Here is an 18,559-nt window from a genome sequence, read left to right on the forward strand (position 1 = left end):
TCCCTCCTGCCCTGCAGTAAAGAATCCTGTTCCCTGCTTGCTGCCACTCCGGCAGCCATGCACTGCAGAACAAGCACAGTAACAGCACTGCTGGAGGGAACTCAGACCTGGCTATCTTAACACAGCTCATGTTGACTCCAAGAGAGCTTCAGGGATTTGGAAAGCTTTGTCTTGTATCTGAACAGGTGCCATTCTGTCCACCTGACACGCTGTAAGACAATGACCCTAGGATTGACAAAAACACCAGGATTTTGCTTTTATCAAAAATTTTGATTATTATTTTCTTATGAACTATCTGTACTTTTTATAATTACCGCAGCAACTACTTACTGGTTGTCAACTGAAGCATACAGTACATTGTTTGAATCCTTACAACACCTCTATGTGATGTGTATTTCCTCACAAATATGAATATATATGGTAATAAATTGGTAATAAATAAATCTTATATGTTAAATTTTAACACGCTTTGGCAATGGATGCAAAGCTTTTGATACTTTCAGATGAACTTCTATTCAGAAACTAATTGAAAGGACCAAAAAAAGGATTTCGTTTTGTTGTTTTTTTTCAAAGAAAGAAGAGTGTATTTAAGTCACTGATATGAAACAAAAGTAGCAGGCTACAAAGTAAATCTGCACTATCTACAATGGCATAACTAACTTTCTGGCAAAAGAGTTCTTATTGTGAACAAAGACTCATTCCTTTAGGGGACACCATGGTTGTGTTTACAGATGTAAGCGTTCACAGGCTCATTAGTTTGCGATCATCCTTTAATGCTGAATTCAAGGAAAAAATACTGACTTGTGGTTCTCCCTAGCTTGGATTTAACCGACTACAGACTAACTTGGGGAGGGGGAAAAATGAAATAAAAAGGAGCTTGGGAATTTGCAAAACAAGGAGCAATATGGAGTGAAACAGAATTTACAAGGGAATTTCAGAGTCTGGTGATGCACAAAGAATCACAGCCATTTTAAAATTTTTAAAGAACACTCGAACCTGTGTGGAGAGGTTACAAGTTCTTGCAAACACTGAGTGCATCACAATTAAAAAAAATGGTAGGGATGTTGGTTTTAGTATTTCACACTGGTTCATTTTTCTGCAGTAAAAACCAACAAGTGACCAGCACCCAGTGTGCTAGGATAAGATGCATTTTATTTCTTAAAATGAATGACCAATTTAAGTTAAATGGAAGAGCTTTTGTAGCAAAACTTATATTGGGTTTTGATCAGAAAAAAAGTTAGTTACTTACCCAATGATATGCTGACCAATGAAATTTAAATAGCCTTTAAAATGCAAGAAAAATAGCACAAAAAACAATGCACACTTGTTGAAACCATGCAGCAAAACAAATTGCATGCTCTCATTCCACTAGAGTGAGTGGCTTTAGTAGCACTAATCCACACTCTGGCAGATAAAAGGTACAATACAAATAATACCAGAGAACTCACAAATAGTGCTCTATAGAGTGAGGTAGTGTTTTCACAAAAGACTAGTCCCGATGCTCTCCTCTCTTTTAAGTATCCACACCCAAAGTTTCCCTCGTAGATACTCTTAGGAAGATGGAAATGGAAGGAGAAAGCAGAGTGATGGGATTGTGGCAGAATGAATGCTTAAGCAGCTTTACTACACAAGAAAGTTAAAGAAAACAGTCAAAGGATTCCAGAGAAAACAGCAGATAACAAAAATATTTCTCATTACAAATAGTCTCATCTGTTAAACAACTTTCTGAAGCACACTAAGGTGAAAAGTTTTTATTAATGAACATCACTTTATCGATTTACTCTTGGTAGTTCAGATTTACACGGCAGACCCAACTAAGACAATTCAGAAACCAGACTTCTAAGGCATTTCTCTTTCACATAAAACATATTTCTGATAGATCATCCTAGTGCTCACAAGTTCACAACTATGATGAAAATAAAGATGCAAAAGAGAAACTTATGATAATGATCCACTGTCAAAGAAAATAAGGCCAATGCCAAATCTAAAACGTACCAGTGATCAGCAATAACTTAACAATATTGAAGATAATAAAAAGTTCTTATGCATTCAGAAAATATTTCAATTTTAGCATAAAATTCGTGGACAAAAGTCCTCAAAGCTATTAATATAAAAGAGCACAATTTTAAGCAAGAATTCACTGTCTTTTAACTTTTGTTCCTCATAAATACAAGAAATCCTGATGAGCTATTAATTTTACTATTATAGAGTATATATTTTATATATATAAATATATAATAATATAATATTATATATATTATATATATAATGTAAAATATAAAAATATATTTAAAAGTATACATTAAAAATTTACTACATTGACCCAATCAACAAATACAACATGAGAAACTAGCAGACTTCCATGTTTAGTCTCATAACTGTTGCTCCATATCACAAACTAATGGACATTAGAAGGCTGTCTTCACTACTATTTGCTGCATTTTATTAAGGAACTCTCTGGCAGGATCTAATTATTGCTCTTAAAGAATCTATGGAAAACTTTCCAGTTCTGCCACATGATGAAGTCATCCCATGGTATTTTTATCCCCAACTCCTTAATCAAAAAGCCTCTTTATGTCTGTTTTTTGTATGTGAATTTAACACAATGTTGTATTTATTACTGCTCTAAATGTAATTTTTAATTTTTGTTCCTACTTTCCATTGTATTCTTCATAACACATAACTGGACAGAGAATAACTTGCAATTAAATACTGAGTTTTCCATAACAACTACTTTTATGGGCTGGCAGAGCAAGAAAATGAAAGGGATAAACAGGTCTCACATTATGACCATCCTTGTTCCCAGCCCCACCCATGCAATCCTATAAGCAGAACATCAGGCACAGCAGTAAGAAGTTTGAGATCGTGTTTCCAAATTACCTCACCAGTCAGCTGTGTGTGAGGAACTTCCTCTTTCTGTGCTCTACAGTTCAAAGATCTACTAGTCAAAAGTACTGATTAAGTCACTGACATGAAAAAACTGCCTCACATAGTAGGTTAAGGCTTGCCATCAAACCATTCTGATGGAGGGAGATAATGTTGCAGAATATTTAAAATAAGAAGGAAAAAAAACTAGAATTTATGACAAAACCTATAAGTACTTGCTGGAAAAGCTATTTACACAAGCAAATAAACATCATTTCAAATGGCAACCTGACAGACATCTCATACAAATATCCTGTCACTGCAGTATCAACAACACAGATGATATTTTACGTTGAAGGACTTTATTTCCTTCAAATCTACCACAGATTGCCTAAACCAAAGGAAGCAAGTTTACCTGAATTCAAGGGAGTAGGCCTTTTCCCAGTTAGTTCTTAAAATTCCCCATGCTGATCCCATACTATTTATGGACAACACTGCATAATAAAAACATGCAGCCTTTCAAGTCCAGGAAAGGAGCATTCTTTAAAGAAAAAATCACGCCGATTAAAGAGTAATGTTTTATTAAATATATATATATATATAAGTATGACCATACTACTGGAAATATGGACCTTACAGTACACGTTTTGAAAAGAGAGAAAGTGTAGAACACATGGCTTAATGTGTGTTAGTGAAGCAGCGTGCCATACTACCAAGCAAGACATGCTGGAAAATAAGCAAGAGATACCTATGAGGAAAGGGTATCCACAAGAATATAACTTACGGGCAGGTTTCTTGCTGAGTCCAAGTAGAGAATAAGCAATGCAGAAGACAGCCCATCATTGGCTTGGTCTTTATCAGCTCTAATGCTTGTTAATACCTAAATCAAAAACATACTGTGAGCTTTTCTGTAAATCAAATAATAACAATATTATTTCTGTTTCATTCCTGAAAAGTATTTTAAAAACAACTCCCCAAACCCAAACATTCACAAATGCACACTATAAAATACACAACACCTTTTTAAGACTTCATATAGATATAGGTATTTCCATCAACTCCATCTCACTTCTTAAGTATCTTTTTTTCACATTGGAAAGATATCTCCAGTCCAATGAAATGTTAGCTGATTTTTTGAAGCCATAAGATTAAGAAAAAAGAAAAAAAAGTGAAAAAGCATTTTAATGCCACAAAAGTTCACTGACAGGTAGGACTCATTTGAGATTTCTAAAGAAAGACAGCTTGAAATAAAGTTAGAGATTTATCCAAATTCACAACAACTAGAGAATAAATTACTTACATATTTAAAACAAACACAAACCAAAAAAAAGAAAAGAAAAAAAGTCTAGGAGAAAAGGAGTGTGTTCCTTAAGTACCTTGTCTAGGTTTTCTGCTGTTGGCATCAATGTGAGCCATTCCAGTTTTAAATGCAGTTTTCCTTTGGACACCTCATCCAAAGTAAACCACTGAAAGTTAAGCAAAGTAATGTGAAATAACTGGACACCAAACAAACACATAACTGTAGCTGGCTCTGAAGGGGATTTAGGAAATGCTAAGGCACACTGGAAAAATCACTAGAGCTGAAATCTGCAAAACCCAAAAATACCTCAAAAGATCTAATTTATTCAACCATTTTTTAAAATATCAAAAGAATTCTTTGAGTTCTTTAAATCTGGTCTGCAAACACAAACCCTGAGTAACATTATTGTAAAACTGCTCTTACATGTAGGATAAAAATTCCATCTTCTTCTAAATTAGTTTAATTAGTTTAAGTCTAAAAGTAGTTAATCCAGTGGTTAATCCAAGAAAGTGTTCTCACTAAACACTTAAGTCACTGTTTTCTGCATTCATATATTGGTAATCTTAAACTCCACAGACAGAAGAAGAATAAGAAGAATGCCATCATTCTCAGCTATCAGCTATCCTTAAACTACTGCACTGCTTGTCATGGAATCTATTCCTCTAGCATTAAGGTTATTCAAGCACACAGCTACTGGAAAAAAAATACAAGAACTAAATGTACCTAAATGTACAACATATGTTCTGTTTTGGCTTTGGTTTTTGATTGGTTTTTCCTTTTTTTCTATTGTTTAAAAAAAAAAAAAAAAACTTACCAACACTTACCTCATCTAAAAGTCGCTCCTTTTCAACCTCAATTAAATCTATCATCAAACTAGGAAAAAAAAAACCCACAAATATGGTGTGTTAGACAAGTACCAAGAAAATACAGAGCTCAAACCCCACCCTGTTCTTGTTGGATATCCAGGCTTCCAGAGAGAGCAAGAGAGCAGAACAATACTATTTTTTAGCCCCTAAGAAAGAAAGAAAGAAAGAAGTAGGGAATAAAATGGCTGAGCCAGAAGGAATGCAGAATGACAGAAAATATACTAGTGTATACTAGAGCCCATTCTGTAGCTGAGGGAGGAACTAGCAAAATATGGCTCACATGGCAAAACTCTCCAAACCTTGACCACAACCAAACTACCAACTGGAAATACCCCCTGGACAAATGACCAAATTTATGCTTTAGTACTATCTGGAAGAATACTAGTTTGCACAAGCCAAGAGTGTACCAGGGAATCCGCCAAAATTAAACAGTGCAGACAAATGTGTGCTGGCACATGAACATTTGCTTTGGCTTTTGATTTTACTCGTACTGATACAAACATCATGACTGAGTTGCCACTTTCAACCCCCCACCACTTCAGTGTAAGATTAGGGAAGTGCAAAGAAAAGAAGCCTTTGTACTACCTACTTCTTTATTTAAGTGAGAAATAGGTACTGTTGCTCCTGTTAAGAGAGAAGGAGCTGGAAAGATAAGGGAGTTCTACTCTGTATGGAAAGCAACAATTGAAGCCTCAAAACTCTGTAAGAAATAAAGGTGACAAAGTACTGGAGAAAGAAGCTGACTTAAAACCCTGAAATGTTTATGAGTAAACACTAAAGGTAGGCCTATGGAATTTAAGAGTGCATAATGTTTGCAAAAGCACTAGAGAAATATTTTTTCTTTATCCAAACTGCTAAAATCAGCTCTTAGAGGAAGAATAAACTCTGAGCTAGCCATTTAAAAACTATGCAGATGAGAAAATACATAAAGATACGCTAACTTTTCCTGAAGAAATAATTAGTACTTAATGCTAGCTTAAGACTATTAAAAAAGGTAGGGTACAACTCCTCAAAAAACAAACAAAAAAGAAATTTAAAAAAACCACAGGTTTTTTTTTTTGAGTATTGATAACACCTTATTTTCTTTTCAATAAATATGTACACATACATCTGTGTATATACACACACAGGCACAGTATTTTAATATACGTCTCGAAATATTCCGACTTTAATATACATACAGAGAGTCCAAATAATTAGCAAACAATACCATAATTTGAAAAAGGTAAGTAATTTATAAATGCAGTAATGTAACAGAAATTCAAGTGCAATAAAACACAAGAAGGGGAAAACTAAAGTTACATCAAAACATTTAATTTTTCTCCAACACCTACATACATATTCTCCGCAACATTTACCTTCCAAGGAAGTCATCTTTATCTGGATCTTCATCAAAGAGCTCAATCTCTAGCTCCTGTCCTGGATGTTCATATACTAAGGCCTGGAAGTACATTAAGACAGCACTGTTAATGGTAAAACTGGTTTGTTTTGTTTTGTTTTGTTTTGTTTTCAAATGGGACATCAACAAAAAAACCTCTGATGTAGTATGCTTTAAAACACAATTCTATGAGTTGAGCAAGCATAAGAGCTTTTCAGAAGTAATCTGTTAATGATGGCATTAAAAGACAAAATGTTTTTTAAAGGTTACGGATGTTAGGTCTGGATAAAAAGTATATATAACAGTTGAGAATTTCTGTTTTGTTGTAAAATGGGCTTTTAGAGGGAAACGTCAAGAAGTTCCTCAAGGAAATACACAAAGTATTTCCTTTAGAAATTACAGAAGACAACTTTACAGAATGCACAACAAGACATTTTTATTGATTACCTCATAAACTTCATTCCATTTTGGATTGAGATTTTCTTTGATGACCTTGCTTTGGAAAATCTGGTTGCCCACACGAATGATTCCATAAGGATCTGACTTGCCTTTGACAATCCCTTTTAGGTAAGTATCTTTACCTTCCAAGTCCTGAGCTTCAATAAAATGTATCCTTACAACACCCTGAAAAAATGAAAAGCTCAGTTTACGTAATAATCTGAAACTCTCTGTACGATTACAATTTAAGCAGCGTAAATTTTTATAATTTTTGTAGCATTTTCCTTAAAATAAAACATAGTTTAGACATGTTGTGGACAGGGAAATACCACAGCAGATCTAGGATTCAGATTCCTGAAAAGAAAAACTGTCATTAGCAAACAGAAATGTGTCTGCTGTATCAAAAACTGCCATGCCATTGGTAGGAGCAATAAGTAGGAAAAACTTCCAAGTTAAAAGCACTTCACTATGCAGTGATAATAAAAAACGTATACTACTTCATTCTTAATCTATACAGTTGAACTAGAACTATGCTTTACAGATAATATGTAAAAGATAGAGCAAAACAAAAAAATCCTTTCTGGTTTTATTATCAAACTCCCTAAAAAGTTTATAAATGGAGTCATTTAAATAATGAGATTCAAGGTAACTTGTACTATCACGATAGCTATATTTTGAAATTCATACAGATGTGAATGGCTCAGACAATTACTACTGCAGAAGAAAATAAATGCTTAATTATTACTACTAACAGAAACATGTTTACCTTTGGTATAGGAAACCGCAGCTGAGCGATCTGCACTTCGCTGACGAGGGGGACTGTAATTCTGTTTGGAAGGACCAGGTAGTTGGATATTATATCCAGTATTATTGTGTCTGATAAGCCACTGTTAAAGAAAATAATCCTCAAGTTACTTCATGAGAATTAAACATGTCACACTGATGAAGCTCAAGCATGAAACTTAACAATCACATTAACATCCAAAACCCTTTTCTTTTTTTATAAACTTAAAAAACATACTGAAATAAGCCTAAGTACTAACATATTTTTTTTTAGTCACATCTAGAAGCTAAGAGTGGTTTTGTCACCTTTAGAATAGATAACCAGCAGTTGAAGGAAATCAGGGCAGAATAGAAAACAAACCGCTATGTCCTCATAGTACAGCAACTTTTATCAGCTACCTTTTACCTCTTTTGCTGATTAGCAATTACTACATGGACAAATATTTGTCCTTTTTTGGGGTAGAAGTCAAATCTGGCCTTTAAACGTTTTTATTTTTTTTAACTGAAGGATTCCTGCCAAAACAGCCACCAGGTGGAGGCAGCCGATACCGAATAGCAGAAACCAAAGACATGAACATACAGCTCTCCGAAGTTCCCATCCCCCCTCCAAAGCCACCCAGAGTGAAGGGCTATTGCATAAGTCTTCTTGTCAGGGTTGCACAGAACCAAGCAGATGTTAACTGTTAATCTACTTTCACATTTCAGTAATAATTGTCCCAGAAAGTTTGGCTACCCACTGTGGTATTGTAAAACAAGTTGTCCTCTGGAGCTATGGCTGTCATTTGAGCAGCAACACAAAGAAAGCATGCTTTGTGGACAAATAAAATATAGCCTAGGGATGCAAAACAGGTTTTGTGCTGGTAAAAAAGGGAGTGGCAGCACAAACACAGTGGTAAATGAATCATTTAAAAACTCAGATCCTCAATTAGAAAAGGTTTCCTAAGCTCAGAGTTCACCCAGTTTGGGTCTGAACTGACACAAATCAGTACACAAACACCAGTGGCTCACTGTACTGCCAAAACTGCCAGCAGGCAGAACGGGATTGGTACTGCACACCAGGAACTTGGGGAGAGTCAGTGGTATTAGAGGGATGCCCAGACAAAACAATAACAAAAGGTACTGTGGAGGTATTGTGAACTGCAGGCAACTGAAGCTAGGGGAACTGATCCGGGGACGGATGATTTCTCCACCTACATACACTTTCTTTAAGATTCTCCTTTTACAATCTCTATGAAATTATGATGCAGATAATATGTTTGATTATCACATGCATTCTTCAGATTAAATACTTGCATGTAATCTTGTTTTTTTTCCTAAGACTGAATCTGCAGTTGGGAGTGGTGCTGACTCAGCAGCTAGAGTATTTATACAATATATATTACAAATTTATGTTATAAATGTAATATATATTACATTTTCCATTTGGGAAAAAAATTTACTCATGAGCGATAAACATATTATGGTAGAGATATGTAACAGAATTAACACATTAAATACAGTCTGCCCATTTCAAATCCATAGTGATCTTCCATGATAGAGATTAGCAACCTGAACAGCCCGCATCCTCGCATCCTTTGGCTGCCTTCTTTCATCACAAACGCACCCACTAGTAGGTGTTAGGACAAGTAAGGACTATAAACCTGCCAAGTTGCACTTGTACACAGCAACCTGGTCGCTAGTTCAGAAGGGTAAACAAGCAAGGACCCACATGCATGAACCTCTTTCACTGAAATACTTCACTGAGACTTAGATATGAGTGCAACTTTTCAAACTCCTAAGTGAGAATTTATTTCAGCCGGTGATCGGCTGCCAGCTAAATAAAGGAGTTGAGATGTGCTAGGTGAAATTTCTATGCAAAGATGAAAAGTAGATTTTGAGCAATTTTCATGGAATCGTGGACCTGCTTGAGTTGGAAGGGACCCCAAGGATGATCCAGTCCCAATCCTCTGCCACAGGCAGAGCCACCAACCTCCAGACCTGGCACTAGACCAGGCTGCCAGGGCCCCATTCGACCTGGTCTTGATCACCTCCAGGGATGGAACATCCACAACCTCTCTGGGCAGCTGTGCCAGCACCTCATCACTCTCTGTAAAGAACTTCCCCCAACATCCTAATTTTAACCAGTAATGAGAGAGGTTTCTAGGTTCCAATAAAATAAATGTAAAATGATGAGACGAGGAACCTGTGATTACAGACTGAACTGTAATGGGTGGAGTATTACCAGTTAACCTCAAATACTTACCAGCTGAGCTCTGTGTGCTAAACTATAGTACATTTGCTATGTTTATTACTTCCACTCTGGAAGAAAGCATGCTATTGCCCTCTAAATGTGATATTACTGCTGACTTAGGGAAAAAAAAATAATAATAATACAGCAAACCAATGCTACTGATACAACTGCCAGTACCAAGGTCTTCTGGAAGAGATTTTTTTAGCTCACGAAAATGAGAGAAATGGGAAATGCTTCACATAGTTTATTACAATAAACATCTTCGAAATCTCAGTTTCATTGCAGAAAAATAATTAGCAGTTAACAACGCAGCTGAATTGCACTCTATTTAGCTCTCCCTAATTTTTGTTGTGAACAAGCAGCTATGAATTTTTTTCCTCAATCGTCTTCTACTCATACTGTAGGGATAGCACCTCTCTGATTGCACAAAGTATTTTTACTGCATCTCAACCAACCACAACAGACTTCATTTTCCTGTGACCCACATCCCCTTCTGACAGCACTTGAGCAGTCACACTACCTCCCTCATATTGGTATTTTAATTCCACTCTTCTGTGAGCAGTATTAATGATAGAATATGAATTACTTGTTTGTCCTTTCCCTTGTGGAGTCACATATAAAGAATAATGGAAGTTGTTAACAGCTGACACCAACTTCCAGTAGCAAATGCAGAAATTCACTCAGTAGTACTAAGACACCTGTAGAATACAAATAAGTAATGTGCACCCAACAGCCATGGGATGAAAAATGTACCTGTGGCAGCAGCAATCTCTTGTTCATTACTGCTTGTAACAATAGCAATATGCCAGGCTGTCAAACCAAAATATACAATCCATCTATACAGATAAGAAAAGCAAATACAGCACTGAAGAAATCTACAGGAGAGGCAGAGCATGAGTCATCTCAGATACAGTTACTATAGAAACCATACCACATCTAGCCAGCACCATTATACACCAAGCCTCGTTGCTCTGGAGACCATAAACTTGAGATACTTAATGAGACTTCATTTACATTTCAGGTTTTCACATTTCCTGTCAAGCAAATAAGTAGCATGATATGTACCACAGGAGCCTCGTAAGTTGAAGTACTAAATGTAGATTTATTAGTCTTATCTCAGAAGAGCAAATTATTACTCAGGACCCGTATTTTGGAAGATATTTTCTCACTCATCAAGAGAACCTTTTTCCTTGGAGGCTGTCTTAAACAGGCTTAAAACATGAGCAATTCCTGCAACCATTAGCCTAATTAATGCAACTTCTAATTTCAAGCTGTTTAACTGGGATGCCATGCAATGGCTTCATGTCTAAGCAAAGCAGAAATCATTTCAGGCATGCAACAGAGCACTGAAGGATTAATTTAATATCTAAATTCAAACTCTTGGTTTTAGATAAGAAAAATAAATCTGGAATCAGCTCAGTCTTGAGTGGGGGGTTCAAATAAAAGAGCTAGTCACAAAACCTATGTATCAGATCCACTTATTATCCTCTTAGCCACTGTCTCAATATTAAAAAGCCCCCGGGTAACTATTATAATTTTGATAAGTATTAATGTCTTCATGGATTTAATCTTTTCAGAACTGCAATGATACAAAACAATTTATTTTCCTTCTGTACTTCTGCTTTTTTCTTTCTGGTTTTATCATTTACCATTCCTAAAAGCTCTAAATAAGCCACGTGTTTTCTTCAACTACATATGGTTAATGTTTTTGCTACTCCATTTGATCTTTACATTATAAACTGAAAGCTCTAAAAGGAAGCACTCAAAAAGATTAGAAAGTTTATTTAACTTGATTACAGTCTTAAAGGTGTTTCTTGCTATCTTTACATACAAGCAACTACAGATTTATCAGCAGACAGAGCCATAAGCCAAGATGTGAACACTCTGGCCTGAAAAATAAAATAAGGCTCTGTCTTTTTGCTGTTGCAGGAGATGACAAATAGGAAATTCACGAGATTCAGGAAATCTGGAAAGGCTGAGAACACCAAAAAAAAAAGCAGATTAAAAATTGTATTTTCTAAATATTATTTTAGCAAGATGTACTAGTTATGCTTTTGAAGTACTTACACACATAATCACTACCTTCTCCATGTTGAGTAATTTCACTTAATTCAAAACAAAGAGATAAATGCTCAAAGTCATTTAACCTAAAATGATTAGGTGGGTCTTATTTTGGGTTTTATGGGGGCTGCTGTTAGGGGAGAGATTGACTATCAAATACTGCTTTATATATACTCACTTCAGCCCTGGAACATCGAGAAGATTGGTCAGTCCAGTCCAGTTTATTTCTAAAAGCTGTGAATAACAGAGAAAGAGAAAACAAACAAAAAAAGAGAAACAAGAAAAGCAACTTAGAATTCATAGTACTGAGGAAATGAATCGGATGATGACTTCTGAGAAGTTTAATATTAATCATAACATTCCAGGAGGTTGTTTTTTTTTAAACAGAAAACCAAAACCTATTCCATTCAAAATAATTTTAGCAATGGCTTTTAAAACAGTATGAGAAAAACAACGCATCATCCTATAACCCATCCTTCTCCACGTACAAATACACAATGCACATGTTGCTCATGGCTCAGCTCTGCCCAGCAGTGGGTCTCTTTAGGGGAGCTGGAGCTGGCTCTGATATAACATGGAGCTGTGCTGGGCCACCCCTGCTACCAAAACCTTGCCACATAAACTCAATACAGCCTGGAGAAGAGAAGGCTCCAGGGAGACCATAATATAGTGGCTCTCCAGTACCAAAACAGAGCCTCCAGAAACAATGGAGAAGGTCTCTTCACCAGGGAGTATCATGACTGGACAGGGTGCAATGGTTTTAAACTAAAAGAGTGTAGATTTAGATTAGATATAAAGAAAAAATTATTTGCTATGAGGGTGGTGAGGCATTGGAACAAGTTGCCCAGAGAAGCTGAGGATGCCCCATCCTCAGGTGTTCAAGATCAGACTGGATGAGACCCTAGGCAGTTGGATCTAGTGGGAGGTTTCCCTTCCAACCTAAAATGTTCTGTGATTGCATGAAAAGATGTTAGAAGGATTCTGAGATTCTTCAGTTGAGAAACTACTAACGGTGAGTGTGGAAGAAGATAGACCTTCTTCAAGAACCTGTGCTGCATCTTTCTACAAACCAACAAAAAGAATCACCTACATTTATTTTCTACTTAAAAACTAGTACATACCATTCTCTATAAAGGGTCTGTTTATTAGTAATTTCTTTTGAATACTTAGACTAAAGATAACATACAATAAATTTACATACGTAAGTAGCAATGTTACTTAATGTAGTTTTTAATAGTGGCCAACTATGTCAACAATGTGACCTATAAACCACTTAGCTATGAATCACTATCTGTAACAGGTAATTAGGAAGAAAATGTGCCCACCAGCTGCAACTATTCTGTAAACTTACTATAAGAGAAAATGAATTTGGTATCATCCAGGCAATAATATTAGTGTCTAGGCAATGTCACTGAGAAGGGTCAATAAACTTACAAACTTCAACAGATGCTCAACGTTTTGTACTTGCCTATTGATAGCCCTTTAGAAAACTGCTGCAAGATCATCTTAGCTTCCTTGCTTCCTTTTACACTTATTACACTCCTGCATCTCTGTGTATTCAGGAGAGAGACTGAGAGTGGAATGACTTTCAATTAATATAACCTAAATCAGTCTAATAGTTTGCAATGCTATATATGAAACACATGTTGTCCTGTGGTACAATCTCACTACCAATGCTTTGATATTTACACAGTTCTTCTCAAAAGCAATGCTACCAATTCATTGTCATTATTCTGAAGAACTCATTGCCATCATTCTGAAGAACCCATCAAACCATAAAGCACGTAAAAACTAAGCATGGAAAGAAACTTAACAAATATATTGCTAATAATTGTGGTCATTAGAGAAGAAATGCAATTAGTGTCAATAAGAAATGCCTATTCATCCTCTTACTGTACAGGAATAAGTATGAAAAAGGTTAACTTTCGAAATGTTAAAGATAAATCCTTTTCCATTCAAAGTTGGAACTAAGAAAGTCAAAAACATTACTGAGGTTAAGCACTTTACAGGATTACTAGAAGAGCTTTGCAAATAAATCTTAAGCCATGAAATGTTTTGGAAGGGATATAAGCTTTCAAACTCCTGGCAGAAATCAAGTTTTAACTGTTTGAGCTTTGAGGATAAATCGCCTTTGTGGACAAGGCTTGCTAAATTTGCCCAGTGCTGTGCCTTCCTTCCAGTTCTACCTGAAGAGACCAGCACTAATTGGAAACATATCTAACATCACTGTAGAAAGAAAAACTCTCTGATTGTAATCTGCTGCTATTAGGGACATATGCTTTTCTGTTTTGTTTTTTTTCCCCTTCATATTATTTCCTCTCAAAATGGTTGTTTCAAGTTGAACTTTTGGCTTCCATACAAACTCAGACTCCACCATAATATACAAATTCACTGATGTAGGAGAAGATGAGTTTTCCAAAAGGTAACACCAAGTTCAGGCATTATCTGCAGTACTACAGAGATCAGCACAGACTACAGAAATGTTCATCAGAGAGACAAGAAAGCCTTCAAGCTTACTGCAGTTAAATGTACTGCAACTGCATTTGAATACCATAACTTGCAGCAGAAGAAAAATAATTTGTAAAACTTATGGCTCTGATAGTAACCTAAAGCATCATCACCAGCCTAAAATACCCTATGGAGAAAAGGGAGCAAGGAAAGGACTGCCAGTTAACAAATTACTTTTTGAAGTTCTGAATACAGAAAACACCACACTAAAACAAAAACAGAATACTGAACAAAAAACCTTTCAGCCTGTTGAGTGTCCAAAATAGCTGAGCAATACCATTCCCTTCTCTGCCACCACCTCAAGCAATGCATAATTATCTTGGTTTGGCTAAACTCAAGGAGTGCCAGCTGGTTCCTTGCAGCAGAACTAACAGGGCACCATGGAGGCTGTGTTCAGAGTTTGTCATCCAGTGAAATTCTGCCCGTAGCCAGAGACAGCACAGTGTCCTTCCATAGCTCATGGTAGCCTCCAGGTGAGATGCCTTGCAAACAGAGGCTGTTAGCAGCCAGCAAACTGCCCCAGGGCAGGATTTCATACACTCATTACAGTTTCCAGTTAATGAGAATGTGCCATGTTACTCAAAGTACATTCAATTCTTTCTCAGCTGACAGCAGTGGGAAAAAAATTTGTTCCTTCCTGAAAAGCAAAGAAATTTGTCTCATCTACACTCTGTACTGAAAGGCACTCATACCCAGACACAAACCCTTATTCCTGTACATGTTTTATTATACTAATTAAAGGAAAGGTAAAGGAATATAAAATCTTTATGTGAAAACCAGTGACTGTCCAAAATCTGTCCAATAAATCGATTAGGTGTACATGTGCTCACAGCATTCAATGACTTTGTTATTGCAACTGGCATTCCAATAACAGAACATGTCTACATTAAAATACTGACCCGGCTCAAGGCTCGTGCTAATGGGCTGTTCCAGGCCTACTGGTTCAGACCCTGAGCCAGCAGTAATGGCAGACAGGGAGATGTGCTCCAAGGATGCACATACAGGAGGCTGAACTTGCAGTTAAAAGCTTGGAACTACTAATACACACTTTATACATACACCTTCTTATATGATGAGCACACAATGCAGCTGCCCGCAGCAGGCAGGGAAAATGAAGGAAAGGAAGGCAGCCAGGTTCTCCATGTTGGGCCCCAGGGCACCGTCCCCTGAGCACTCCAAAGCTACCTCTCCCAGGGGCAGCTGAACCTGCTCACTGGGGCAGCACCAAGAGGGAAATAGCCAGCAGCTGCACAGCCAGGGCAGTGATCCCACGGCTTCTCCTCTCCCTACCTACCCCAAACACTTCACTACTCAATCAACTCTACTTCAGAGCTCAGAGCTGTTTTAAAAGTTCCCTACCTATTTTGTGTTTTTAAGAAGCCCCCGTGATTAGAAGCGTTTTTGGGTTACCCTGGCTGACTTAAGGTCTCATCAAAGGATCATATAATTTTGGAATTTATGAATCAAACATTCAACCAAGATTAGACGTCAGAAATAATCATGTTATCTGGTAGAAACCCTATCATAAGCTGCAAGTTCCAAATATCAATTGTAATTTCCTTTGTTCTCCTTCCCTACGTCTTCTATTTACAGTATTTGAGACTTGAGGCAAGGCAGGGAAGCCCTCAGGACCACAAGCTTTGGAATTCATCTACTAGCACAGTAGCAGAAGCACTGTGAGAAGTGGAAAGCTTCCAAAAATCATTTCAGAGAGCTTTCAGAACAAAAATGAAGAGCTCTCAGATATTTTCTACATATAAGAGAAAGAGTGGATTGGTTACATGTAATGCTTATTGATCATCTGAAAAAGCAACAGTAAAAAGAACTGGAGAAAAAAAAAGAAGAAAAAAAAAAAAGCTACCTTTTCTATTTCCAGAGACACTGAAGGAGTTCAAGAGTACCTAATGTGCAAGGTGTGATTCTTAGTGCTGATAAAGCAAAACAATGCAAATAAATAAAGAGGTATTATTGAAACTCACTGGCACAAAAATAGCCATGCAGATGTTACAGCAACCACATAAAGCTCGACATCAACCTGCAACTACATTAACAAGTTCCTTAAATGCCTATATTAGTTACATGCAACACAGGACAAATCCAAGGATGTTTAAGTAGTACAGAAGAACAGTTCTCAGGTTCACAGGCTTTTAAAACAGTAATAGAATGCTCTCTAAAATGAAGATCAATAGTCTGGGAAGATGAGATTTTAACAGAGATAAAAAATTGAGGCACACATGTGAACCAGGCAGATATGACATGACTGACTTATGCAGCTTTTGATAAAATGCAAGAAACAGTGTTGTAAATACGTGACTTACATTTCCATTTATTATGTGCAACAGAAAAAAAACTAAGTCCATAGAGATCCTTTAAAACACACCACTGAAGAAATAGAAATGTAAAACATTTTAAAAAGTTAATTGTTTAACTTAGCTTTTTTCTTTTATCCACAGATAAGCACAGCTTAGTTTATTTTTGTTTGGTTCAATCATGGACTTATAGTGGCTGCATGGCATGCAAGAGAGACTGACTATTGCTTTCAATTCTGCTCCAAAATCCATTTATTTTGTGATATTCTTAATCTATTCCTTCATTTCCTTTGTGTTAAAGAGTTAAAAAAATAAATACACACACCCTGCAGCCCATAAGAAAACACAGGCTAAAAACCTGTTGAGTGTATTTATGTATTCAGTGTTTTCAAAACCGTAGATGCTTTATGAAGTGAAACAAACGTACTGGTATGTAGAATATACAGTGCCATTACACAAGTCCATAACTGCACAAAAGGCAACCTCTAAACACTGCCAATGCTGGGGCTTTATTTGGTTGCCACAAGTACAAGTAAGCTCAGAAGAAAAACCACAAAGTAAGTTTTAAAATGCTGATGAACAACTTCCTGCTAATCAAGTTAAGAAGTGTAAGATTTCTGCAGGACAAATTTGAGCTCCGCTGTTGAGCACAAGATTGCAACTCTAGTGGTAAGCTGTGCTCCTTCCAAGAAATCTATAATGAGATGGAGGGTAATGTGCCCTCTTCTGTTATTTGTGAATGGTCATCCAGGAATAAGGATAAGTTTGTTCTAATAATTTCATAAATAACATTCTCCAGAGCATTTCCCCAGCAAACTTACTTATGCATAATAAACTCAACACCTTGAGCAAGGCTAGACCATACAATGTCATAGAAAGTGGAAATTATGTCATTTTTCATCACTGTTATAGGAAACAGAAGGGTTTCTTTCACAGGAACTATTTATCAGTAGTAGGTTTTTCAGTTCTATCTGTCCAAAGATTAAAGCAAGACAATCAATGAATAAGAGGTGTAGTTCGGCAGGGAAGAGAGCAGGCAAATTGAGTGAAAGTGATCAAAAGAAGTTTCATGACTGATCCTGTAAAAATCTCTTGGATTCAGCTACTCAAAGTTAAAATTCAAGGCAAGTCCCCCTGATTTCTGTTCTTTTCCATCCTTCTATCAGCTCTCTGTTTCACACTCTCACACTAGTTCTGACACACTGACTTAGTGAGCAGAGCCCAAGTCAGCAAGTGGCAAGCACAGAGAGAATACAGAAGTAAGAGCTATAGAGGAATTCCATTCTACATTCCAGCCCTTGTTTATTCAGAACAATAATGTTGTCAGTTTTGCTTTTTGGAGGCGGGCAGGGTTTTTTTTGTTGTTGTTGTTGTTTTTTTAAAGTGAAGGAGGCTGGCTTAGGACAGGTTTTCAATAATAAACATGCCACTAAATAAGCTTTTGAATATTACCAATCAAGTACAACTGTAAGCCATTTCTGCAACTGAGCCAAAAATCAAAATAATTAACTATGTGATATATTTTGTTATGAAACTGAAAGACAACTACATTTTGAGAAGCAGAATGAATGGTAAGAGTATACTGTGTTAACATAATGAAAAGCCACGTAAAAGACTTTAAAATCTTGGCCATTTACACAGTGCTAACCCATCCAGCACTGAAGCTCTGATTTAAAAGGCAACTTGAAAACGTTAGAATGCATGCATTTCTCTCTCTTGACATTTCTTACAAATTTAGACATACTTTATAAGCTGTTGAAACTTCTACTTCTTCGCACTAAGAAAATACAGTATTTTAAAAGCTCTATGCAAAGTAACAAC

General features: G+C 36.5%; 1 protein-coding gene across 1 annotated transcript in view; it reads right to left on the bottom strand.

The window, feature by feature from the left end:
• Positions 1 to 18,559, bottom strand: part of ESYT2 (extended synaptotagmin 2) — a 66,078-nt gene that overhangs the window by 12,892 nt on the left and 34,627 nt on the right. Inside the window, exons 8-14 of the mRNA XM_031554018.1 lie at positions 12,100 to 12,155; positions 7,614 to 7,734; positions 6,857 to 7,033; positions 6,390 to 6,472; positions 4,990 to 5,038; positions 4,242 to 4,331; positions 3,650 to 3,745 (exon numbers count right to left, since the gene is read on the bottom strand). Of these exons, the coding sequence (XP_031409878.1) occupies positions 3,650 to 3,745; positions 4,242 to 4,331; positions 4,990 to 5,038; positions 6,390 to 6,472; positions 6,857 to 7,033; positions 7,614 to 7,734; positions 12,100 to 12,155 (672 nt within the window). The remainder of the gene's footprint in view (positions 1 to 3,649; positions 3,746 to 4,241; positions 4,332 to 4,989; positions 5,039 to 6,389; positions 6,473 to 6,856; positions 7,034 to 7,613; positions 7,735 to 12,099; positions 12,156 to 18,559) is intronic.

Source organism: Meleagris gallopavo, chromosome 6 (assembly GCF_000146605.3).
Source record: "Meleagris gallopavo isolate NT-WF06-2002-E0010 breed Aviagen turkey brand Nicholas breeding stock chromosome 6, Turkey_5.1, whole genome shotgun sequence".
Taxonomy (NCBI): domain Eukaryota; kingdom Metazoa; phylum Chordata; class Aves; order Galliformes; family Phasianidae; genus Meleagris; species Meleagris gallopavo.